The 25,201-nt window shown below is 45.8% G+C and overlaps 1 protein-coding gene across 14 annotated transcripts in view; it reads left to right on the forward strand.

The window, feature by feature from the left end:
- The window catches only part of Mroh1 (maestro heat like repeat family member 1), an 86,342-nt gene that overhangs the window by 27,691 nt on the left and 33,450 nt on the right, over nt 1-25,201 (forward strand). For all 14 annotated transcript variants that reach the window (XM_063231256.1, XM_063231255.1, XM_063231267.1 and 11 more), the window contains 11 exons: nt 1,573-1,718; nt 6,640-6,771; nt 7,212-7,374; nt 7,571-7,669; nt 10,488-10,639; nt 10,984-11,124; nt 11,403-11,495; nt 14,591-14,669; nt 15,939-16,052; nt 19,656-19,729; nt 21,898-22,020. In XM_063231256.1, the coding sequence (XP_063087326.1) occupies nt 1,573-1,718; nt 6,640-6,771; nt 7,212-7,374; nt 7,571-7,669; nt 10,488-10,639; nt 10,984-11,124; nt 11,403-11,495; nt 14,591-14,669; nt 15,939-16,052; nt 19,656-19,729; nt 21,898-22,020 (1,316 nt within the window). The remainder of the gene's footprint in view (nt 1-1,572; nt 1,719-6,639; nt 6,772-7,211; nt 7,375-7,570; nt 7,670-10,487; nt 10,640-10,983; nt 11,125-11,402; nt 11,496-14,590; nt 14,670-15,938; nt 16,053-19,655; nt 19,730-21,897; nt 22,021-25,201) is intronic.

The following is a 25,201-nucleotide window of genomic DNA, read 5'->3' on the forward strand; positions in this document are numbered from 1 at the left end:
ATATGAAGAAGACTAGGTAACCAGGAGCTTGGGAGACCAGCAAGTGCAGGGCAGAGCAAGGCCACAAAGGTCAAAATGAAGGATGAAGACACTTGTAACTCACTGATGATAGAGACCTGGCTCTTTGACAGAGGCAACCTCAGGGGTGTCTGTGAAGGCCATAATTGCTAGAACAGATACAGATGTTTGTTGGAAGGCTTAGGATCAGTTTACTCTGTTGAACTTGGCCTTTGATACAAGCAGATGTTATTAATTGGATCAGCCTGTTTAACTCCTAAACTTTGGAATGGAAGGTTCTTAAAAGTCCAGCTTAAAAAAAATATGTTCAGCTTCCTGATCAGAAAGGAGGTCCTCTCAGAAGGGAAGACTGAATTGTACTTTGGTGCTTGTAATCTTCCATTACTGTGGCAGTAGCCTCTTGGGACATCCTCATTGGCAGTGGGCATAGGGCATGGCACTGGTAGAGCAGGAGGGCCTAGGACATCCCTATTCCAGCTTGGGGGGTCTTGTGGTAGGTAGGGTGCTTGGTTGGTACATGTCTCTTGGATGTCTGGCCTACTTTATGCTGAGTACAGGGTCTGGTGAGTACTCTGCCTGCTGAGAGCTATGCTCATTTGTTGGTTCCTTGATTCACATTTAGTATCACTAGGTAGAGTGCTTAGAATGGGAGCCATGATTTTATTCCTTTGTTGTTGCTGGTGGTGTCCTCACCCATGTAGTCACTGTGTCTAAGAGGAGTAGGGTCCAGGAGTCTACCCTGTCTGAGGCCAGACTCTTATGGAACCTTCTGGAAGAGGTTGTGTCTGTGCAGCTTGCTTGTGGAGCATGGCAGGTGTGTGCATCAGGCTGGGTGTGAGCTGATGGCCTGTGGAAGCCCAAGCCTTGTGGTCATGGCTGGAGTGGCATGTTCATGTAGGAGGTAGGCTATGTCCTGTCTGACTCACTGCCCTCAGGTCTGAGCTATGTGTTCTGGGCTGACAGCTTCTCAGTAACAGCTAGCCTGAGCTCCACAGCCCTGCAGCTGCCCACTTTGAGCTCCAGAGCCCTTCTGCAGCACAGGCTGGCTGCAGAGTTGGGCACTCTGCCCAGAGGGAGGCTGGGGCATATATAAGAGCAGTTATAGTTTGGTGTGGCTGAAGCCAGTAGGTACTACACTGTACAGGGTGACTGGGCCTACTGAGCCCTGAAACATCAGGCTGTGATGGGGTACTGCTGAGTCTTTAAGTTACTAATACTGTGCACCCCGATGATGGTAACTACCCAGAGACCTATTGAAACTTAATATGAGGTTTTGTTTGTTAGTTGGTTGATTGGTTTTGTTTTTTGAGACGGTGTCTTGCTGTGTAACCCAGGCTGGCCTTGAACTCACTATGTAACCAAGGCCGGCTTCAAACTCTCAGCAATCGTCATGCCTCAGCCTCCTAAGTGCTAGGATTACAGGCATGGGCAACCACAGCTGGCTTCAACATGAATTTTGACAGGACACCAGGCGAGGGGCTTACATGAGGATGGGAGCTGTAATGGATGGAGAACTTTGGGTCTACACACACTGACCAGGCTTTGTCACTGCAGGACTGTCCTTTGCCCTTCTTGATGCAATCACTGACAAGGACCCTGTGGTACAGGAGCAGGTTTGCAGTGCTCTGTGCTCCCTGGGGGAGTTGCGGCCGGCAGAGATGCTCCGCACCTGTGAGGAATACCTGAAGCAGCATGACAAGGTATTGCCTGTGATGCCAGTGACTAATTTGGGAGGTGATGGCCAGTTAGAGGCAGAGGGTGGTTGGTGCCAAGCCAGTCTATTAGCACAATTACCTACTTGCAATCTCTGGTCATCTCTGTCTTGTTGCCTGTGGACTGTGACTGCATCCCTCATGAACTAACAGTCCCATTGTGTGGGACTGGGCTGATACTCAGCTGTCAGTGCTTATGTGTAGAGGACATTTGCTGTCTTATTTTGCTCACTCAATGAATTCTGAGTACTCTTCCTGCTTGAGAAAGGGAAGATGTTTCTGAGGAATTTTTTTTTTTTTTTTTTGTCTTTTTCATTTTTATCGGTACCGGGGATCGAACTCATGACCACCTGTTTGCAAGGCAGGTGCTTATGCCGCTGAGCTAAATCCCCAGCCCCGATGTTTCTGAGTTTTAGTAGCTCAAGTGTGCAGAGGCTTTGGCAAGGGCTTGAAAATGTCCCCAGGACCCTGCCTTTCCCTGGGTGCTATAGTGGTCAGAGGTGCTGCACCCAGGAGGGGAATAGGGCCTTCTGTGATTCCTTTTACCCCCATGCTAATTTGATGGTCCTGAGAGGCTCAGAACTCTCATTTTGGCCCTTGAAGGCTATCAGGTTGCCAGCCTGAAGCTGTCATCTCACAGGCTTTCTGCCTTTGTCCTGAGCCTTGGCATAGTGGTTCTCTCTGAGCAACTGCCAATGCTGACTTTCTGCTCTCTGAAATTATGATGTACCTTTCTTGGTTTTCCTTCTGTGTGTTTTTGTAGTCTCAGAAGACCATCATCCTTTTTGTTTTGTTTGTTACTTTGACACATGGAAAGGAATCTCTGTATAAAGTGGGTGTCAGCTACCCTCCTTTGAAGAATAGCCCTATCCCTCAGGGTACCTGCTGATGGAACTGTGTTTGTGACTCTGCTGGCGGCCTCCCTCTTGCATATTTGGCCCTTTGTGTTCACACAACAGCAGAGGCAAGCTTGTTAGGAGGTTGACTGAAGCTGTAAGTATTCACAGATCATCCCAGAAGCTGCTTTCCTGCTCAGCGTGATGTAGGTGTCTGTCCTCTTTGGGCCTTAGGTGAGCCTGGTGCTTCCTTCTATAAGGGCCAGCTACATCATGGATGGAGCTGGCACCAGAGTCTTCTCTATGTGATGTGACATGCCAGTATCAGTGTCTGATAGAAAGAAGGTGATGTGGCCTTGCCATCTGAGGAGGTGGCAGAGCACTAAGGATATAACACCTGACCATCTGTGCAATCCATAGTAGGCCAAGTGTCCTTATGCTCTTCATTCCCTGCTGTTTTTGACTTCACCTATTTTCTACCCTTTTTTATTTTGAATTTTCTTTTCTTTTCTGTGGTACCAGGAATTGAACTCAAGGCCTTGCACATGCTAGGCAGATACTCTTCCTCTGAGCTACATCCCAGGCTATTTTATTTTTTAATTTTTTTCAGAAAGGGTCTCACTACTGCCTCACCCTTCTGAGTGCCAGGGTTACAGGCATGTGTCACTACGCCAGCTTGTCCTTTTTATTTTTAATTTTGAAATGCCTTGCTAAGTTTAGCAGGCTGCCCTGGCACTTATGATCCTCTTGCCTTAGCTTACTGAGTAGCTGGGCTTATAGGCATGTACTGCCATGCCTAGTCTCCATTTATGCTATTTTAACCAACTTTAAAAATTCTCCCTTATCATTTCATGTTTGAGTTGGAGCTCTGATTTTGATCTTGTAAGAGAGTATTGCTATTTCCCTGCCTGTCTTATGCTGGCCTCTTCTGCAAGCTGCTTCCAGCCTCTACTGTTCACTGAATCACTGCATTTCATCTGTTTGCATTTTATTTAGCATGTACATTTGAAATCACATAGCTTCTTTTTCCAAAAGAATGAGAACAGTAGGGGAAAGTCACACAGCATTGTTTGCATGAGATGCTGATAGGTGTTTGAGGACACACATGATGTTTCACATTGTCAGCTCCTGGCTGGTGTCCTGTTTTAATGAGCCTGGAGGCCTGTGGCTGTGTATGTAGCATGTGTCTCAGTGCAGAGAGCAGTAGGTGTGGCCAGTCTCATATGTGTTAGCCAAAGTCCAGCATAGGACAAACTCCTTAGGGCTGTCTGGCCATGAGAAGGAGTGATCTGAAAAAGAGAGGCAAAAAACAGTACAGTCCTCTTGTCAAATAGTGTCTGTCTTCCTCCCTCCTTCCAGTAGCTTCAACTTTAAACATTTCTTTGGAGTTTCCAGTCTCTCTCAAGTCATCCTAACATGAGATCCGATGGGCTACTGGTAGCCACGAGGATACTCACGCTGTACACAGAGGCTATTAGAGCCAGTGTTACCATGTGCAGGGCTGATAATGATGCTGTTAGCCTTGTGAACTCACTATTGCCTAGAAATGAAATTGGTCTCACGGTCTTAAAAGAGACATTAGAACCCAACATCAGAATGCAAGCCTTTGATTCTGATTCAGCTCGAGTGGAAACTTTGGTCCTGGATTATCCTGTTGGATTTGGAGATAGAAATAAACTTAACTTCCTCTACTGTAGTTGTACAACACAGTATATTTTTGTGACCAAATGTGTGGGGCTGTTTCCCCATATATCAAATAAACAATAAGTCCCACAGTGGACATCAGCTACTCAATTCCATCCCAATGCCATCTATTTGTAGTTAGCATCAGATCCTACAGGGCTCAGTCCCCAAGACTGCCCCCAATTTAGACAGTAGAAGGAAGTCACTGGCTATGGCTCTGAGTGATCAGCTACAAATTAGAGTTCCCACAATCTCCCCTTCAGGTTCAGTTAATTTGCTAGAGTGATTTATGGAACTCAGAAAACACTTTGCTTAAGTTTATTATCCAGCATATGACAAAGGATGCAAATGAGCACCAGATGAAGAGATACAGAGGGCAAAGGATGTGGAAGGTGATGTAGAGCTCTGTGCCCCCCTGGTTGCACCGCCCTCTGAAGATGGCTGCCTGGAAGCTCCTTGAACCCTGTTTGGGGTTTTATGAAGATTTTGTTACATAGGCATGATTGATCACATCACTGACTGTTGGTGATCAACTCAACCTATTAGTCCTTTTTCCTTCACCCCGCTCTGGAGGTCAAGAGTAAAGCTGAAATTCCCTAACTTCTAATCCTGTCTTGGTGTTTTCAAGCTGCCTAGTGCCATCCCAGTCCCAGCAACCACATCCTCAGATCACAAAAAAACGCTTCCGAGAATCCAAGGATCTTAGGAATCTTGTGCCAAGAAATCAAACAAAAAGCAAATGCATGTATTTTACATTATCACAGTGTTCATAAATTAAATTGTAATCTACTGAATTGACCAGCCTGTACACATCTCATGTTGTGGCCTTAGGGAGTGCTGATAGCCTTTAATGCAGGGGATAATATGACCACTCTTTGACCTTTAAGTCACATGGTAAAGGTCAAGTATATAGATTGTCCAGTCACTAGCTCAGCCCACTTGGCAGACTCAGTCAGAGCTATAGAACGGCTCTAGCCACCTGGCAACACCAGAACCACTGAGCTGGAACTTCACGTGCATGGCTCGGTTGTGAGCCAGCCTTGAGCTTGTCCCTCTGCTGTGTGCCTACAGCCCATCAAGGCAGATGTGGTCAGTACCCCAGTGTAGTCCCTCCTTTCTGTGATCATGTCACTCTGTGTAGAGCAAGGTGGGACCTGATGGAAAACAGCTTTTCACTGTTACTTGACTTCTATGCCCAGGGCACTTTGAAGAACAGTGTAACATGAGAACTAAACCCTTTCTTTAAAAATGCGCACCCGAGCCAGGAATGGTGATATATGCTTGTAAACCCAGCACTCAGGAGATTGGGGGAGGGAGATTGTCATGAGTTTGAGGCCAGCCTGGGCTACATAATAAGACCCTGTCTCACACCCTACCACCACCAATAGTAGCCAGGAGTAAAAAGCACAGCACATTTTTATTTTTCCCAATTGTATATCATGTTCCATCTACCTTCATTTGGGAGGAGGCCCTGTGTAGGCCCCTGATGACAGGATGGACAGCCCTGGGACATATTCAGATGGATCAGCACAAGACAATTGAAATAGAGCTCCAGAGCAGAAGTGCTACACATCTGTTTTTTAAAATGTAGATTCCTGGAACATTCGCTGGCCTCTGCTGCCAATCTGTTGTGCCACATTAAGCAGACATGCCCACAACTACTAAGTGGGCCAGGGAATTTAGGGTCAGGGTTTTCTTTCCTTCCTTTTGTTTTTCTGGGGAAAAAAAGGGCAAAGATTTTCCCTAAAGAGTTCTCATATGTGTAAGGAGAATTAGCAGTCAAGAAAGTCTACCTGGTGTTCCTTGAAAGGTGTTCCCAAAACCAAGACTAGGAAGAAGCTGGAAGCATTGGTCCAAATTAAATGGGACTGGATGTTCTGACTGCTTTATTATCACTGTGCTTCCCAGCTTTTCAGTGGTTCTTATAAATAGAATCATACCAATTCATATTAATTTTCTGTTCTTCTCCAAATTACCATGGGTATGCCAGCTGTGGCATCTTCCCTCATCTCTCTGCACCACTTCTCAGCCACAGCCTAAAGGCAGCTCCCCTTGGGGAAGAACTTCTGCAGGAATGCTGTCTCCTGCGAAGGATGGAAGTAAACATTCATCTTCTTAGCTAGGGTTTAAATAGAAAGCTGCCTGCTGAGGCTGGGAAGGGAAGGGGAGATGGGTGAAACCCCTTGGCTGAGAAAACATGCACTGCCTGACCCTCCTCACCCACCAAGACCCACCAATTCAGGGTGGCTGAGGCACCAGTGACCAAGATGGAAAAATTTCAGGCTGAAAAAGTCAAACCCAAGGCAGTGCTCTGTGAACTGTTGGTGCCACTGGAGTTTTCTGTGTCTGGGTGCTTATTCTTTTCTGGACCTTCCCTGTCAACTTTTCAGCTGGCACATCCATACCGCGCCATGGTCCTTAGGGCCATGGAGACTGTCCTGAGTGGTCATATCCACAAGCTGGACAAGAACACGGCCAGTGCCATCATCCTTTTGGCTTCCAATGAGATGACCAGGACAAAGGTAGGGTTTCTGGCTTGAAGGCGTGGCTCTGGTGGGAGGGAAACTTCTTTTATTTGGCCTCTTTTTGAGAACAGCAGGAATGGGCTGACTGGCTTGGGCAGCAGAGTCCATTTGGTCCTGTGCACACTCTTCTGGGGTGGCAGGCAGTCACCCTATAATTTTCAGAGGCAAACTGAAGCAGGGCACAAAGTGCCCGAAGTGGTATCCATCAGCCTGGCTCTTGGAGTGCCCAAGTCCAACCTCCACCTCACCATCCTGTGTGCCCCACTAGCTATGTTCTCCCACAGGTGCAACTGGCCCTCCACAGGAGGACTGTGGCATGGTCCCTCTCACTGGGAAACCTGAAATGGGGTGGCTTGTCCTTGGCTAGTTGAGGGCAGAATGCTTTGTCCTTCTGGAGAGGATTTGAGCAGTTTTCCTCATGTCTCTTTGGGGATCAGGAGCTGGGCTGTGACTGGCAGCAGGCTGCAAGCAGCGTCCTGGTGGCTGTGGGGAAACGGTTCACCAATCAGGTGATGGAGGAGGTACTCAGCAAGTTCCAGCCTGGGCTCCTGCCACACTGTTCTGTGCTACAAACTCTCTCCAGCCTCTCAGTGTCCAATGGTAGGTGCCAATTTGCCCTGGATCTTTTTATGTCCTTGAGCAGGTCTTAGGACCTCTGTGGTGCCTCAGCAATTCTGCCACCTACTCAGTACCAGTAGATATTCTAAACTGTGCATTTAGACTTTTGGGCCCTCCCTGTCTGGGAGTTGGAGGTTGGGCCAGTCCTGCAGCCCCTGTAATGGCCTCTCTCTTGCAGTGTTTGGCATGGTCCCCTTCCTGCCATCTATCCTGAACACCATGCTGCCCATGCTGAATATGGCCAAGCAGGATGCAATGAGGGTGATGTTCTGCTGTGGTAAGATGTCTGGATGTGTCTGTTACCTTCTTTTGTTTTGTTTAGGTTTGGTTTTTTGAGACAGGGACTCGCTATGTGTTCAGGCTGACCTTGAGCTCACTTTGTAGCCCAGGCTGGTCTTGAACTTGCAACGATCCTCCTGCCTCAGCCTCCTGAGTGTTGGGATTACAGGCATGTGCCATCACGCCCGGCCCTTTGTTATCTTCTTTCTCTTTCATGGGTGCCTCTGTGGGTACAAGAACTACCTACTTAGGTGGGTACAAGTAGCCTGGTAGGTATAAGAAGGCAGGCAGGTAGTCAGAGGATGGGTCCCCTTCAGCTGAGCCACTGCCAGGGTGGAGGGCCTGTATTTCATAGATGTGACCTCTGTCCTTTTGTTGCTGCTGTCTGTTCTTGGGCCTCCCCCCAGCTCTGCGGATCCTCAGAGGTCTGGGATGGGAAAAGACTTCCTCAAAGCAGTACTTCCATCTCCCAGCTGGCAGTGTCTACTCACTGGCAGGGGAGTACTCACTGTGTTACTACCTTAACGAGCTATGCCTCTGTGGCCTGTGTTTGTTCCCACTGTCTCTGGCGGGGGAGCATGGGCATGATTTTCAGCTGCGGCTGGTGTCTAGTGGTGAGTGAAAAGGCTGGATGGAGGGCCTTTCTGTGGGAGTGGAGCAGAGGGAAACTCATCAGGCTTTCTCTGTTGCCAGCTTCCTGTGGTAGCAGGACTGCTGGTTCTGAACCTGGTGGGAAGGGGCAGGCAAACACCAACAGGACTTTCAGATCCACAGGACTTAGTTTCACTCATCCCCACCCCTCCTGGGCTGGGGTGTGTTAGAAGGTTCTTAGCCTGGTGACAGGGTGACATGTATGACAATGTGATACAGACTTGGTTTTTTTTTTTTTTTTTAAATTTTATTTAACAGACTTGGTTTTGACGTGGAAGGGTTTTGATGAGGAAGGGTAACAGGTGAGCAGTAGCTTGGCACTTTGAGTCGCAGCCCACTTTGGTCCTACTCACTTTAGGTCTGGGGTCCTGTCTTTCTTCACAGTGGTGGAGCCCTTTTAGGGGCTTTAGCTTCTTCTACCCCTTCTCTCAATCTCTACACTCCCATCTTTCCTTGCCCTTTTCCCTTATGCCTTCATCTCTGGGGTCTCCCTCTTGCAGACTTTTCCTGCTTGTGTTTTGAGGGTAGGCCTTAGGCTAAGATGGTAAAAATCCCAAGTAGTTCAGACTGAGCATAGATTTTGGACTGAACATAGACCAGCACCTTGAGCATGGAACTTGGGTAAATGAGTCTGGGAGGGTCACACTACATGTGCTGGGCACTGGCAATTACCCTTTTGCTGAAGTCCTGAGAATTGCCCATCACTGATCCTTCCATCCTTGGAGTTGGGGATAGGGCTGACACTGGTCTGCAGTCTGAACCTCCGCCCCATCCACACTTCTGCTGCACTAGTGCCCACTTCCTGTTGTAGAGTGCTGCACACCCTGTTTATTGTGAAGATGGCACTGGGCCACTAGGGTCCATATGGACCTGCATGAGGCCTGATGGGGTATGGGGTATGGCATAACTGAGGATGGAGGTGCTGTGCAGAAAACAGGGTTGTGAGCAGGTGTGAGAGAAGCTGAGAGGGAGGCCCCAGATGGCTGAGTGTAGTGGTCTGACTATATTCTCCTGTCTGAGGAAAGTCTGATTAGAAAGGTGACAGTAGAATAGACAGTTCAGGGAAGTGCAAATGGCCAAGAGAGAGCACCCATAAATAGCATCCCTAGGGAGACAAAACGAGAGAATATATGTGTAAAGGAAGAGCATGTCACTATGAAGAAAATGGAACTGAGGTATGGGAAGTGGAAAACATGATAGGTGAAATGGAAATCATCACAGAAAGACTGGAAGAGAAAATTGGGGAAATCCCTGGAAAATAGAGTCAAAATGCAAAGTTGTAGAAAGAGAAAGGGAAAAAAGGATTAGCAACTGAGACTGAGGAGCCAGTGTTCCAGAAGTGGGCACCAGCAAGGGGGAGTAGAGGGCATGAAATGGTCCCATTAGCCTACATCTGAAGATGCTCCAGACAGAGTGACCACTGAGCACCTGCCCCAGGCTGTAAGTATGGAGATCATGTGGCTTTGGCTCAGGTTCATACAGTACCCCAAAACTCTTATGGGAGCCTATTCCTTAAATCACAGTCTGCCCATATAACATCTGACAGTGAGGGTAGCATTAAGCATTTTTAGAGTATTTTAGGGCCCAGATGTCTCTATCCACTCCAGGTTTACTGGAGGGTGTGCTGTATTAAAAGGTGAATCGAGCAGCAGTGTGCCATCATGATAGGCCTGTCATGTCAAATTGGGCAGTGGGCATTCTTGCGAGGTTAGTACCAGAAGAAAGTCCCCCCAAACTGAGTGACTTAACGTAGTAGACATTTATGTCCAAAATCAGGGTGGTGGTGTGTTGGTTCTTTCGTGGGGTGGGGATCATATTCCTTGCCTCTTCTCAATTTTCATGGTGCCTGTCTGTCCTTTGGCTCATGTTCTTCTCTACCTCTGTCATATGTAAACTCTTCTCCCTGTGTCTGTGTTTCTTTTTTCAGACACTGTCTTGTAGGGCTTAAGGCCCAACCTATTCTACTGTGATCTCATCTTCAATTATATCTGCAGCCACTATATTTCTGCATGTGCATGAAGTCACATTTTAGGGTTCCAGGAAGGACATGAGTTTAGGGGTCCCTGCTCATTCTAGCCCTGTGTCATTGTTCAGCCAGGGTCCTGGGGTGTGTGGAGAGCTGGTGAGACTCGTGCCCAACAGCCGCTCACTGCTTGCTATTACAGCTCTGCAGCACTTCAGTGAGAGCACCTTAGAGTACCTGGCCAACCTGGATCAAGCCCCGGACCCCACAGTCAGGAGGGACACCTTTGCTGCTGACATCTTCAGTGCCTACGACATTCTTTTCCATCAATGGCTTCAAACCCGAGATGCCAAGGTTAGGCTACAGCTCAGAGAAACCAAGGGCCCTTCCCATGTTTCCTTTGCTGTTCTGCCTGCTCTGATGGTGTGGTCTTGGGTGGGGAGGAAAATCTGTCTATACCTGCTGCCAAAGTGGTCAGGATCTGCAGGTCCTTTACCTACAGGTCTCCACACTTGTGACTGGTACCAACCTGCTTTTGGGAGCATGTTGTCCTGGAACACAGCCATTGTGGGACCCTTTCTGACTCCTCTCTCTCTGCTGTCTGGGACACTCACTGCCTCCATGTCACCGTTCATCTGCTTGCTATAGTCATTCTGTAGCCACCTGACTTGCTTCTCACCCACCCCACTTCTCTGCAGCTCCGGCTTGCTGTGATAGCTGCCTTGGGGCCCATGAGTCACCTGCTGCCCACGGAGAAGCTAGAAGAACAGCTTCCCAAGCTGCTTCCAGGAGTCCTCAGCCTCTATAAGAAGCATGCAGAAACCTTCCAAATATCCAAGGTGTCTGCAGACGGGGAGGGTACATTCCATGGAGGGCCCTCAGACCAGGTCTCACAGGGATATTCCTGTGATAGGATTCAGTGTTGGGTTGTAAAGGGTGACATCTCTCTGCCATTCCACACTGGACAGGAGCCTGGAAACCTGCTGCTCTTTCCTGCTACCTATATCTCTACTCCCTCCCTTGAATTAGACACCCCATTTGACCCCAAAGGTAAGGCCTTTGCCCTCCTGGGCCTCTTCCTGAGGGACTGAAGCTTTCCTTTCCCTGCCCTGAGCAGAGCCTGGGCCAGATCCTCGAAGCAGCTGTGAGCCTGGGCAGTCGCACCTTGGAAGTTCAGCTTGATGCCCTTCTGGCTGTTCTACACTCTCAGGTAGGCTGATTAAGGGGTACAGGGGGCTAGGCCCTAAGGGTGTACTTGTCTGGTGCAGGTGCAGGAGTGGGACTTGGGTGGGCAGCATGCCTGAGGAGCATGTGATAGGTCCTCATATTGGTCCAGCCCAGCAGTGGCATGCATGTGTGACATAGGAGCCCCTGAAAGTATGATAGCGGGTGCAGGCAGCCAACAGGACATCAAGGGCTAAGATGGCTGGCCTGGGAAGGCTCAGAGAGCCCACCTTGGTAACTGGGTAACATTGGTCACCATCCTGGGCTCTTAGGAACTGAACACAGAGAGGTGAGGGAAAAGTCCAAGGATGTTGTGAGGTGGAGCCACAACAGAGGTGGCAGAGGCCAGGGTCTTGAAGACTGCTGGAGAAGGTCAGAACCCCCTTACCTGGGATGAAGGTGGCCTGTGAACTTTGCTGGACACAGTGTGTACAGGACACCAGTGACCCAGTGGCAGTGATACGAGTCTATAGGAGAGAGAAGAGGATAGGTGATAAGTCCAGGATAGGCCCTTGAGGAGATTTTGTGAAAGCTATATAGATTCACTTCCATACCCCAATCCTCAGCTGGCTGCAGTATCAGTGGCCCCCACTGGCTTGTCGGACTTAGTCCCAGGGATGTTAAAGGGCAGGGCTACATTAAAAATAATATAAGCATTGTAAGTATGTGATAATGACTTAAAAGCGATACAAAATGAATAGATCCCTAGAAAAAGTCAAAATGTCAAAATTGTTAAAAGCTTGAGAAAACTCAAGCCAGTAAAGGAGTGGAAGTAGTATTCTGAAGCCCTTCCATCCTGAAAGAAGCCTAATGCCCAAGTGGTTTTAAGGTTGAATTCTATCAAACTTCTGAAGAACACTTCCTGTCCTGTACAAGTTGGTTTGGAAGTTGGAAAAAGATTCCAAGCTTTTGATTCCAACCCAAATCAGAGCACATAGGAAAACAATTGTATGATGAGAAAGATAGATATGAAGATCTTATAGAAAGAAACAGCCTACTTAGTTTAGCATTGGCACTGTCAGCACGCCTCATGTGATGCCAGGGTTCTGTAGCAGTGCTTAGTTTTTTCAGGCCTGAACAGTTACATCGCTTGTCTCAGTGATAGACAATAGGAAATATCATTTGACTTTAGTCAATGGCAGAAAAGGGGGGCTGGGGATTTAGCTCAGTGGCATAAGCGCCTGCCTTGCAAGCAGGTAGTCGTGAGTTTAATCGCTGGTACCGATAAAAACGAAAAAGACAAAAAAAAATGTCGAATGGCAGAAAAGGCTTTCAGTATTTTTCTATCATTGAAAATTTTGATGGACACACTCCATCTCACAAGGGATATAATCATTATGTACTGCAAACATAAACTAATTAAAAATAAAAATTGAAAAAAAAGTTTTGGTAAGTAGGAGCCAGTTGTGGTGCATGCTTGTAATTACAGGGCTCTGGGGGAGACTGAGGAGGAAGACAGCAAGTTTGAGCCCAACCTGAGCAATTTAGCAAGACACTGTATCACAATTTTAAAATTTTAAAAAGGGCAGGCAATATAGCTCAGTGCAAAGGATTCAATCCCCAGTGCCATAAAAAGAAAAGGAAGGAGCACTAAAAGACATATTTTTATAAAAACTATAAAAACATAGAGAATGGTTATAAGTGGTAGGTAATGGAAGTGGAGAATGGGCTTGAAAGGGAAATACATGTACAGTGTGCAGATGCTAAGGAAGAAGGAAAGTGTCACTTCCTAGTATTTATGTCCGTTCATGACTTGCTTTTCTACTGAGTTTTAGGGGGCTTTTAATGTTGCGCATAAAAGTATGTAGCAGTTAATTTCCTTATTATATAAGTATACTTTTTTCTTGCTTTATGTTTTGACAGTGTAGTATTTTTTCCATGGAAACATTTATCCATCTTTTGTGTTATGGTTTGCATTGTGTTATACAGAGAAACGCCCTCCAAATCCAGTGGTTATTTTCCAGACTCTCTACTTTGTGCTTTACTTTATCGTTCATTCCCCCAGAGCTCAGTTGAGGAGTTTGTTCTTTTCTCTGAATGACCGTCACTCCCACCCATACCCCCACACCCCAACATTCAGGACTGTGGTTTGTACTGGTCACCCAGAGCAAATCCTTGAGACAGCTGCTCTCTACCACTTTGCAGTCATGGTAGGCTGGTTGTGGAGCAGGTCCTTGGACTGCATTTGTGCTAGTAGTCAGTCTGTGTGTTCAGAGGCCCCTGGAAGCCTAGAGCAAAGCTAGACCACCGGCCTGCTTACTTCCCTATGGTTCTGTAAGGATGGCTATTGTCCAGGAGGGCGCGCTGCCTTATAGCCAGGGTCTTGCTTGGTTCTGTTGGCCACCTCTTTTGGCTCATACATTGGGCTCTTCTGAGGACCCTCTGCACTGATTCCCTGCTAGTGTCCTTAGCTATGACACCAAGGAGGTGAGTGGGGACCTGGGATATCACACCTGGGTTACTGAACAACAGACTACAGATTTTTAGGTGAAAGTACTTTATTCTAGAGATGAATGGTTTCCAGTCTGTGACCTGGGAAGTGGGAAACTTTTTCTCTTTCTTTTCTTTTTTCTTTTTTGAGACAGGATCTTACTATATAGGTAGAGTGGCCTTGAACTCACTATATAGTTGAGACAAGCCTGGAACTTGCAACAATCCTCCTGCTTCAGCTTCCCAAGAGTTGAGAGTATAGGCATGTGCCACTACAAAGCTGTCACCTAATAGGACATGTCCCCTAGGGACAATTCTATTGCTGATGGAGCCCAGGATCTTTCTCTGGAGACTTGAGGGCCAACAGTGTGTCCTTGTGGTGCTGTCTCTCTCTCCCCTCCCCAACTGTGAGGGGCTGGTCTGGTCCCCAGAGCATCTGATGTGGGGACATGGATCCTATGGCTATGGCCTGGGTGTTCTCAATACTGGATAAAGAAGGTCTGGAGAAGGACTTGCCTAGAATTCTGAACACACCTGCATAGCCCATCATCTTCCAGGCATGTGTGTCCTTCCGGCCCAGCCAGATCTCAGGATGATAGTGAGTACTGTTGAGTACTGTCGCGGTAACCTCTGCCTTGTTCTCTGGAGCAGGTGTGCATGCCTGTGGACTCTTCAAGCCCCCTGGTGATGAGCAGCCGGAATGAGGTGCTGCGTTGCTTTACGGTGCTGGGTAAGTACAGGTGGTGTCCACAGATGGAGGCCTTGGACACACTTGGGCCATGCCTGCTCTTGGGCATGCAGAGGACAGTGCTGGTAGCAGGTGTGTGGTTGAGACTTGTTTTTTTTTTTTTTTTCACATCAGCCTAAGGTTCCTAAGGCCTCAGCCTGGACCTATCTACAGTCTAAGCACCAGTCTCCATGTAAATGCTGTTCCCACCCTGCCTTGTCCTTCTGAGGCCCATTTCACGGTCCATGTTTTGTTCCTGCCCCACACACAGCTTGCCCTGGCCTTTTTTTCTAGCAGCATGTGGCTGTCTGGTCCTTGCTGTTGGTTCAGCATTACCTGACCCCAGCCAGAAGGACTGTCATTTGTCACTGTACCTGCTGGTATCTGGTGGTCTTCTGGTCTGCCAGCCCCGTCTCTATACCCGTGACTATTCAGGGTCTGTCTGTCTGATGAGGGGAAGGCAGAAATGTGAGACCTGTCTGCCACTTAGGGTCAGCAAATCACCATCTACGTGGAGGCAGGGAGGGAAGGAAACCTGGCTCTTTGTGGTAGGTGGACAGCAAGTCCAACACAGACCCAGGCTGACTTTACTATTGATGGCATTGGTTTATAAAAAGCAGAGTTCAGGGGCTGGGGATTTAGCTCAGTGGCATAAGCGCCTGCCTTGCAAGCAGGCAGTCGTGAGTTCGATCCCCAGTACTGATAAAAAGAAAAAAGACCAAAAAAATAAATAAAAAATTAAAAAATAAAAAGCAGAGTTCATTGCTGGAAGTTTCCCAATGGCAGTGCCTGGAGGAATGCAGTGCCAGACTGGGAGACTGTCTCAGGCTGCCCTGCCCCTGCTCAGATAGGGATCCAAGTGCTATAGTTACAAAGTGGCCCAGAGGCAGGAAGGGCACTGACAATCCTCAGGTGGGCTCCCCATAAGTTTGAGAAGCTAAAATGAGATAAATATCTTAATGGGCCAAGGATCTAAGTCTCCTGTGCTCTGGGTGCTGCCAACCCAACTGGACCTAGACCATGTGTGCTGCAGCCCCTTACCCGAGATGTATACTTCTAGGAGGGCATCATGCAAAACTGGCCAGTCAGGGAGTTCCAGCTTCCCATGGTACCCACAGTGAGTCTGTTCTTTCTTGGTGCTGGGAATCTAGACACAGGGTAACCAAGACTGACAGACTCTAGGTGAGCCCTGAAGAGTTGGAGGTGTAGGCACATAGCAAGAGGGAACAGAGGATGTTAGAAACAGTGCCTGATGTGTGTGTTGCTCTATAGCTCACTGTTCACCTGACCGCCTGCTGGCCTTCCTGCTACCCAGGCTGGACACCAGTAATGAGAGGCTCCGCGTGGGCACCCTGCATATCTTGAGGCATGTCATTAACTCGGCTGGTGAGTGCCCTCCTTCACACTGTACTTAGTGTCTGGTAGAGTCCATCTTTTAGGTAAAAAGTAGCATCATTTTTTTTTTTCTGTACCAGGAATCAAACTCAGGATCTTGCACTTGCCAGAGTAGCATCATCCTTTTAACTTTTGTTTGTTTGTTTTGGGGACAAAATCTTGCTGTGTAACTCAGGCTGGTCTTGAGCTCAATGGTGATCTTCCTCAATTTCCCAAATGCTGGGATTATAAGAGTGCTCCATCACACCTGACCTGTATATAGCCAGCTTTTGCTTTGAATTTTTTTTAAAGGCTTCAAATATTTATTAATGATCCATTAGTGCTAATCACAGAACAAGATTAAGATTCCTGACTAATGCTGGGGATTTAGCTCAGTAGCATGAGTGCTTGCTTGGCAAGCGCAAGGTCATGAGTTCAATTCTCTGATTCAAAAAAAAAAAAAAAGATTCCTGATTAAGAACATTCAACTGTCTAGCCAATTATTTTTTGTTTGTTTGTTTGTTTGGTACCAGGGATTGAACTCATGACCTTGCGCTTGCTAGGGAGGTGCTTATGCTGCTGAGCTGAATACTAACCCTGTTTATTTTTTATGCTTGATATGGTAATATAATCTGGACCATGATAAAGTATCGTCTTGTGACCTCTGAGGGGGTAAATGTACTGCAGCTCATGTGCAATTCCTTACAGTCCCAGCTTGGTCCTCTGTACTTGGAGTTGTACCTGATTTTCTTACCAGTCTTCATCCAAATCCTTTGAGAAATGGAGCGATTCTGCTTTTGCTTCTTGGCCAGGAATCATTTGATTCTGAAAGTCTTATGAAAAGACATGGTTAGACTTGGGGGCAAGAGCATACACTTGATAGCAGACAGAAGCAGAAGAGTGCAGTGCTTTGAGTTTTTTAAAAAAATTTCCCACCTTTTTATTTTGCAAAATTACACTTTTTTTTTTTTTTTTTTTTAAATTGCAAGAATAGGGCCAGGGATGTGGCTCAGGGTACAGCACCTGCCTGGCAAGTGCAAGGCCCTGAGTTTCATTCCCAGTACAAAACAAACAAACAAAAAAAAAGTGCAAGAATAGGACCATCTGCTTTTACCAGACCTCTATCACTGACATAGCTGGCTCCAGAAGCTTAGTTTCCTGCAAGCTCTAGGATGACCACAGTTGAACAACTGTGAGCACCCTACCAATCCCTTGCAGAGCCTCATAGGTCACATGCTATGTGATGTAACTTCTTTCCCCACTTGAGTTTGTCAAAGGTGTGTACCCTGGCTTAATTTAGTTTTCTCATACTCAATTTATGAAGAAAGGTCCTTTTTTTCTTTCTCAATGGATGCTAGTTTTATAATTATTTTTGCAATATCTGTGCCTGATGGTATCCTCATAATGGAATAAGGATTTAGGTTTCTTGCTTTTAAGATTGATTTAATTAATCAGCAATAAATTTGAAAATACGTTCACAGTTTAATGTATGGGCTTAACATGTGCACCTGTATTTTTGGTGAGTTTCACTCACCTCCTTCTGTAGGAAACAGGAAACTATGGCTGTGGGCCACACTAAGCATACACTTGTATGTTAAGGTGGTTATTACATTTTAGTTTAGAAAAGTAGGCAACGAAAATAGGTGACATAGCTGACACATGTCCTACAAGGCCAAAGTTATGGGCTAGCTAGCTTGTTATGATACAAGTTTACTGATCTATCCTGCATGGGCAACAGTCTTTCCAGTTGGTGGGTAGACAATGACTGTGGACTTGGAGCAGCCTGTGGAGTTACAAGAACGATGTAGGAGCAGTTTCAATAGGATAGGGGCCAGACAGGACAGCGGCTGCCAGACTGCAGTCTAGATTGTGCCACCAAGCCAGGAATCTGGGAAAGGTGCTGCAGAATGTGGCTCCCTCAGCTGGGTACAGCTGCTCCTGTGCCTGTGCCTGCCACAAACCACCTGGGCCTGCTGCTCTGGGCTTGCTGCAGGGGGCGCTGGCTCTCCTGGAAAACAAACTTCAGATGCCTGATGGAAAGTAAGGCATCTTTGCCATATCAGCATTTTGTATCAGTCCACAATTCCCTGGTGAATTGTGTGGCTTTAGAAATTGGGGTTGAGAAGGATAGAGTACCTTGTTTAAGGGATGATCTGGACAGTGGCCCAGAAACATCAGAAGGGAAATTCTTTTTTTTTTGTTTTTTTTCATTTTTATCGGTACTGGGGATCAAACTCACGACTGCCTGCTTGCAAGGCAGGTGCTTATGCCGCTGAGCTAAATCCCCACCCCCCAGAAGGGAAATTCTTGGGGCTTATGTTTTTTTCCATTCACAAGTTCGTGTTATGTTTTTTCTTTATGCAGTCAGTTACATACAAAAGTATATGATGTAAGAAATAGACCAAGTAACAGTTCATGTTTTTTTCATTTTGTGTACATTTTAGGGAAATTGTAACTTTTTTTTTTATCTTTTTACTGGGGATCGAACTCACAACCGCCTGCTTGCAAGGCAGGTGCTTATGCCACTGAGCTAAATCCCCAGCCCCATTTAGGGAAATTTTAATATCAGCTTATGTAGATCTGTGTGATAATTAAATTTTTATTTTGCATTATAGCTCATATACAAAAAATGTATAGGTTTTAATTCAGTGAGTGATCATATAATGAGCCTATGCATTCACTATCCTGGTGAAGAACCAGGGGACAGAAGAATGTTGCTGTGGTTTGTTTAGGACTTTTTGTGTGTTCATTTGTTTGTTTTGTTGTGGTTTTTTTGTTTGGTTGGTTTTTTTTTCTCTGTGCCGGGGATCAAACTCAGGACCTCGCATTTGCCAAGCAGGCATTTACGCTGCTGAGCTAAACCCCTGGCTTTGTTTTGTTTTTTTGAGGCAGAGTCTCACTGAATGTAGTTCAGGCTGGAAACACTACTGTGTTTTCCAGGCTGTACTTGAACTTGTGATCCTTTTGCCTCAGTCTCCCAGAGTATTACTGATGTCTGCCACATGTCCAGCTGAATTTTATTATTTAGCACGACTCTGTGTGTGTGTGTGTGTGTGTGTGTGTGTGTGTGTGTGTGTGTATGATAGTGCTGGGGATTGAACCCAGGGCCTCAAACATACTAGGCAAGCTCTTTACCACTGAGCTATATCCCTAACCTTTTTAAAATTTCATTTTAAGACATGGTTTCACTAAGTTGCACTGGCTGGCCTCAAACTTGTGATCTTGGCTCAGCCCTCCAGAGTGCTTGGATTACAGATATGTGCCACCATGTCCAGCTCTCGGGCCCATTTCTTTTAATCTGTTGCCCTAAATTGCCAACTTTCTGGCTTTTTAGTTATGTAAAATAATGTTATTTTGGGGGGAAATAACTTATCCCCTATAGAGCAATAGACTTCTGTCCTGTTTTCCCACATGGAGGGCCAGATGAGGCCAGACCCCTGCAGTGTGGCCCTGGTCTTGGTGGGGACCAAACCATTTCATTTCTTCTTCTTTTTTTTTTACTTTGTTTTATCTTTTTATTGGTACCAGGGATCAAACTCACGACCACTTGCTTGCAAGGCAGGTGCTTATGCTTCTGAGCTAAATCCCCAGCCCCAACCATTTCATTTCTTTCAGCTGCTCAAATGGAAACAAAGAAGCCCTTTGTCCTCTCTTCTATGAGGCTTCCTCTTCTGGACACCAACAACAAGGTAAACTGCACAGGTGTCCCTGGGTTCCACATGACCAACCACAGGAAGAATGGCCAGACAGGACCAGAAGTGGGACTTCACCAGGAGCTGGGACATACGCACAGGAAAAGATACATGTTTAAAGTGTGTGCCTAGCACTTTCCTATGTTATGTTCCTGATATAGTCAAGCAGGTATGATGTTAGGGAGTTACCCTAAGACTACCTTCCTATTGTCACCAGTGAGCTCAGGGCTCCCCAGCATGTCCTGTAGGCTCAGCCATTTGCTGGAAGGTGTGGGATAGCTCAGGCAACTGTTACAATCATGAGTCATTTCTCTCAGGGTGAAAGTTACAGTCGGCTCATGGGGGAGGCTTAGGGATAGAGTCCAGTAGTGGTCCAGACTCACAGCTTTCAGTTGTGTTCCTTGGGCAGAGCACACAATGCTAGTCTCCTTAGTAACAGTGTGGGACCACATGCGTGAACGTTGGTCACATGCATGAACTAGACTCACTCCTCAGCCTTGGGGTTCTGCTCCTTCCTAGAGCCCTTTTATGTGGACCTGCATAGCTACCTAGGGTGCTACCTTAGCTTCTAGGCCCTCTTGAAGAGCTGACACCTTGTGACCTGAATCACATCAGTGGACCATGTGGAGTGGTCTGCAGCACCAAATCCGTGAATATCCTTATCAGGCCAGACACCTTAAGGAGTTAGAGATGGCCTCCTAGGAGCCAAGAGTAGAGGCTGGTACCTCTGGGCAAGGTAGATCCTCCACTGCTCCCAGGCTGGCAGTGCATAACTTTTGGGGAAGCTCTGCTTGCTCAGGAAAAGTAGGGGTCAACTTCCCTGTGGGAGCCACTGCAGCCTTTGTACTGGCCTTGGGCGTAGTCCTTAAGACTTCCTGTGAATCCTCCTACATTCACCAGAAGCTTGACATGTCACTTTTGCTACAGGGTCACCCTACACAGCTCATAACCTTTTTCATGTCCAGGGATATTTCTTCCTGAAATACCTCTAGCAGGACCCTGCGGCTTATCTGTCACCAGGGCTCAAGTGATATGATATCAGCAGTGTTGAGTGGGCAAATGTACACCCAGGTGGGGCAGTCAGCTGCCAACCCAGACCCATCATGTTTCCACAGACAGCAAACCCATGCATGTCTTGGAATGAAGAGTGGGGAGTGGTCTGTGAAGACCTCCTTCAATCAGTGATAGTTGGTCTGAGCATGCCTTCTCCCTGTCCCCAAGAAATACAGATATTCTCAGGGAGGGGAGAAGGCTCCTGGGGGATGGCGGTCAGCATGTACACAGGGCTAAGGCTGCAGAGAGATTGGCCATGTTAGATCTGCTATGCCTTTTGAGTCCAGGACTTGTTATTAAGGGGGCTGGACATGCAGCTGAAAACTCTGAGAAGCATTTGGTTGACAACTCCAGACCCTGGGAGTTGAAACAGCCAGAGTAATGGTGCACCTCAGGAAAGTATGGTCATCACACAGGAAAAGCCAGTTCTGAAGCACACCAACCCTGTAGCCCCTGGCCAGGCCGACAGTGGGCAGAGGGATGGGCAAATTTGGCACTAGGAGGCTGTGAGTCTGGTGTGCAGGAGACTGGAAGGCAGGGTACTTTGGGGCAGGCTTATCATCAGAGTGCTTTCATGGATTTGGTGAAGCTTGATAGAAGGAAACTAATGAGACAAGATAACTCCGGGGGAGCCTAGCCGGAAGAAAGAGGGATGGGGTACAGGGCAAAAAGAAGCCTTTCCCTACTGACCTGCACATGCCCACAGGAGGGTCAGAGGCTGCTGGTAGGGAGCTAAGGGCCCTCAGACAGACCAGAAGTGCCCTACCCCACCAGGAGCAGGAAACCACCACACATAAGAAAGGACACAGATTTAAAGTGTGTGTGTAACACTCTCCTGACATAGTTAATCAGGAGCAGGTGCAGGTTTAGATGTAGCTACAGTGCTGGTATAGGAACAGGTACAAGTGCTGATACAGACAGGTATGAGTGTAGGTGATAGATGAGGGTGTAGGTACATTTCCAGTACAAATTGAGGTGTGTGGGTGGAGGTGCAGATATGGATGTGGATGGGGGAAGGAAAGAAGTTCTTGTCTACTGGTTGGACTGGCTTGGAGTTCTCTATTTGCATATGCATCCTGATCTGCCATTGATCTGCTTTTGGTTCTGGACAGGTAAAACGGGCAGTAGTGCAAGTGATCAGTGCCATGGCCCACCACGGGTACCTGGAGCAGCCTGGAGGCGAGTTGATGGTCGAGTACATTGTGCAGCAATGTGCACTCCCTCCGGAACAGGAGGTAAGGGGCCACTATTTCACCCATCTCTCTGGGCCCAGCAGTGGTTACGATTCTTGGTCTCCATTTCTCTGACCTCTGTCAGGCACTGGTCACTGGGAGGTGCTGATCTGGCAGCTGGTGGATATGTGGCCTAGGTCTGTGTGCTGTGACTCCCCATGGTTTCTGAGTGAGAGGCTCTGCAGTTTGTGAGTCCACTTGGCAGCTCCAGAACTCAAAAGCAGAAGAAGAAAACCATTCTTTTTGGTCTTTTACGTTTAAGAAGTTACTTAGTACATGACAGTTTTTTCTTGAAGGAAAATGAAATAGAGCATGGTAAAAATAAACTACAGGTAGGGGCTGGGGTGTAACTCAGCAGTAGGAGCTTTTGTCTAACATGCAAGGGACCCTGAGTTTGATCCCTAGCACTGCAGTACACAGTCACAGGTAAACTGCATGCTTTGCTTGTCTGCAGATGAGCATGTCAGTGCTTGGGTTCTTCCAGCACTGGGTGTAATGTCTTCAAGTTAGTAAAGTGGACTATTTTCAAGGTCAGCTAAGAACAGGACCATGACCCTCCTGGCTGTACCATAGTACCTGCCATGCCCCAAACAGGATTCTTACATTTATTCTTTTGTTTTTTTTTTTTACTTTTTTTTTTTATTTAAGGAGAAAAAGAAAAAAAAAAAAAAAAAACAGAAAAAGGGAACAAGTTATACAGAATTTCAGAAAAAATAAACAATAGGAAATCACTAGTTAATAGATTACATATTGTTATCTTAAAAATAGTTGTTCAGGTTACAAAATTAAAGCATATAAAGTGGACTTTCAAACAGACTGGAAACAGTTTTGTTCAATGATCCAACAAAACTCAGTAATACGGTTATCTATCTTATACACTTAAATATATATGCAGTGCTCTTTAGAGCACTTTCTTTTCCTTTCTTTTGCACAATGAAAATTACACATTTTGGGTTTTATTACTCCCACAGTTCTTATTTCTTTTTTTTGAAGAGAGTAAAACTAAATGTGACATAACAGAACAGAGTCAGTCAAATCAAAAGAATGGACATAATGGATAATGTAAAAACAAAATACTAGGTGATCAACAGTGGTTACCATACTGCCTCTAAAAAGAATTGCCTATATCATCAGTTATAATGAACAAAACAGTAAAGAATAAAACCAAAACATTGGAGACATTATAGGACTTGCATCATAATGTATTTTATTGTCTTTACAGTTGTTGCCTATACTTTCGAATTTGGTACTATCAAGCAAAGCAGAATAGAGGAAAATCAGTTAAAGCAAGATGGTGAGGACTATACAGGGTTTCAAATCAAGTTAATAGAAAATCAAAGTGGGTTACTATAATGTATCCTGCTTTTTTTTTATTTTTCCCTTAATTAAAAAGATAAAAATAAAAAAGTAAATAATTAAAAAAAGGAGACTGAGATAAAAGAGGCCATAACAACAAAACAGCGCAGGTCAAAGCAAAACCATTTAAGCAAAATAGTGTTTCACCACAAGATATCCTGACATAAAAGTAGTTACCGTAGTGTCTCTTTCCTTGAAATCTTTGAGTATAACTTCGTATACTGTAGCACCAAACATATCAAGACAATGTAAAACCATTCAAGGGAATGACAGTATCACAGGATATTTAGAACCAACTATCAGAAAATAAACAATGGTTTCTGTATAATCTCCTTGTCTATAAAAGTTTTTGCTTATATTATCACATGTAATAAAATAAAATAAGATACAACCTGTTAAGACCAATGGAGAAAAGAAGAATAAAAGCTTGATGGGACTTTAAAGCAAGATGATACTAAATCAGCACTAGCTATTATGATGTCTTGTTTTCTCCAAAATAGCTGTTCCTACCATCCAACCTTCTCTGCCTCATTTCCGTTGAGCTCTTTTTCTGTCATTTGTTGTCAGTTTGTCTTCTTCATTTCGCTTTCTGCTCCATTCATTGTGGCCTCTCTGCCACTGTTTCTGAAGTCTTGGTATTTTCCTTTTTTAGAATATCCTGCAGTATTCTCTGTAGAGTTGAATTGGTGGTTGCAAATTCCCCTAGTTCCTCTTTATCCTGGAAGCACCTTGTTTTTCCATCAATTTCTAGGGACAGTTATGCAGGATATATCAAATCTTGGCTGGAGGTTGTTATCTTTCAAAGCTTGAATTATTTCCCCCCATGCTCTTTGTGATTTGATGGTTTGTGTCGAGAAGTCTGCTGTAATTCTGATGGGGTGTTCCTTTGTAAGTGATCTGTTTCTTGTCTCTGATGGCTTTTAGTATTCTGTTCTTATATTGGATTTCTGGAATTTTGATTATTATATTCCTGGATGTAGCTCTGTTTGGGTTGTAGGTGGCTGGGGTCCTGTATTCCTCATACATCTGAGTACCTTTACCTTTTACTAAATTAGGGAAATTCTCTTGGATTATTTCTGTAAATAGCTTTTGTAGTCCATTTGTTTGTGTCCCTATTTCTTCTTTTATGTTCTTAATTCTTAAATTATAGATCCTCTTATCATCTTCTAGCCTTTGTATTATTGCTGTTTGTTTTCTTGTTATTTTTAAGAAGTTTTTCATTTCATGCTCCAATATTACAAATTTGCCCTCCAATTCAGATAATCTATCCTTAGTTTCTTTCAAGGTGTTATGCCAGCTTTCGATAGAGTTTTTAGTTTCCTGGTAACCTCTTTTAACCTGCTTCACATATTCTATGTTTTCTCTATTTTTTCCATCAAACAATTCTCCCCTTTTTTTCTGTTCTTCCATTCCACCATCTGTTTTTATCTTGGGCGGTGCTTAGCATTTCTCTAACTATTCTACTTATATCTTGCTTTATTTCGTTAAATACTTCATTTTTAAACTTGTCTATGAGGCTCTGGAGATACTGCTTTATGTCTATTGGTGCCGTGTCTGATATTGCATGTTTTCTGTCTTCCTTTGCGTTTCCCTTTCCTGGATCAGTGTTCTCAGGATTGGGGACTGAGGACCCTTTCTTGTTGCTTCCTCTTCCCATACTTTTTGTTCCTTCCATACAAGCGAATGTAGGAGGCCCAATTTTTTTCTCTTTTTCGGTTACAGTTTGTTTGAATTGCGCTGGCTAGGTGTTCCCGCCCACTGCGGTATACTAGGGAGACACAGACCTGGGCAGCCTCTGCTGGGCCCGCCCCTCCAGGTCAACCTACCG

Source organism: Cavia porcellus, unplaced genomic scaffold (assembly GCF_034190915.1).
Source record: "Cavia porcellus strain 051 isolate PalLab524CR breed Dunkin Hartley unplaced genomic scaffold, mCavPor4.1 scaffold_19, whole genome shotgun sequence".
Classification (NCBI taxonomy): Eukaryota; Metazoa; Chordata; class Mammalia; order Rodentia; family Caviidae; genus Cavia; species Cavia porcellus.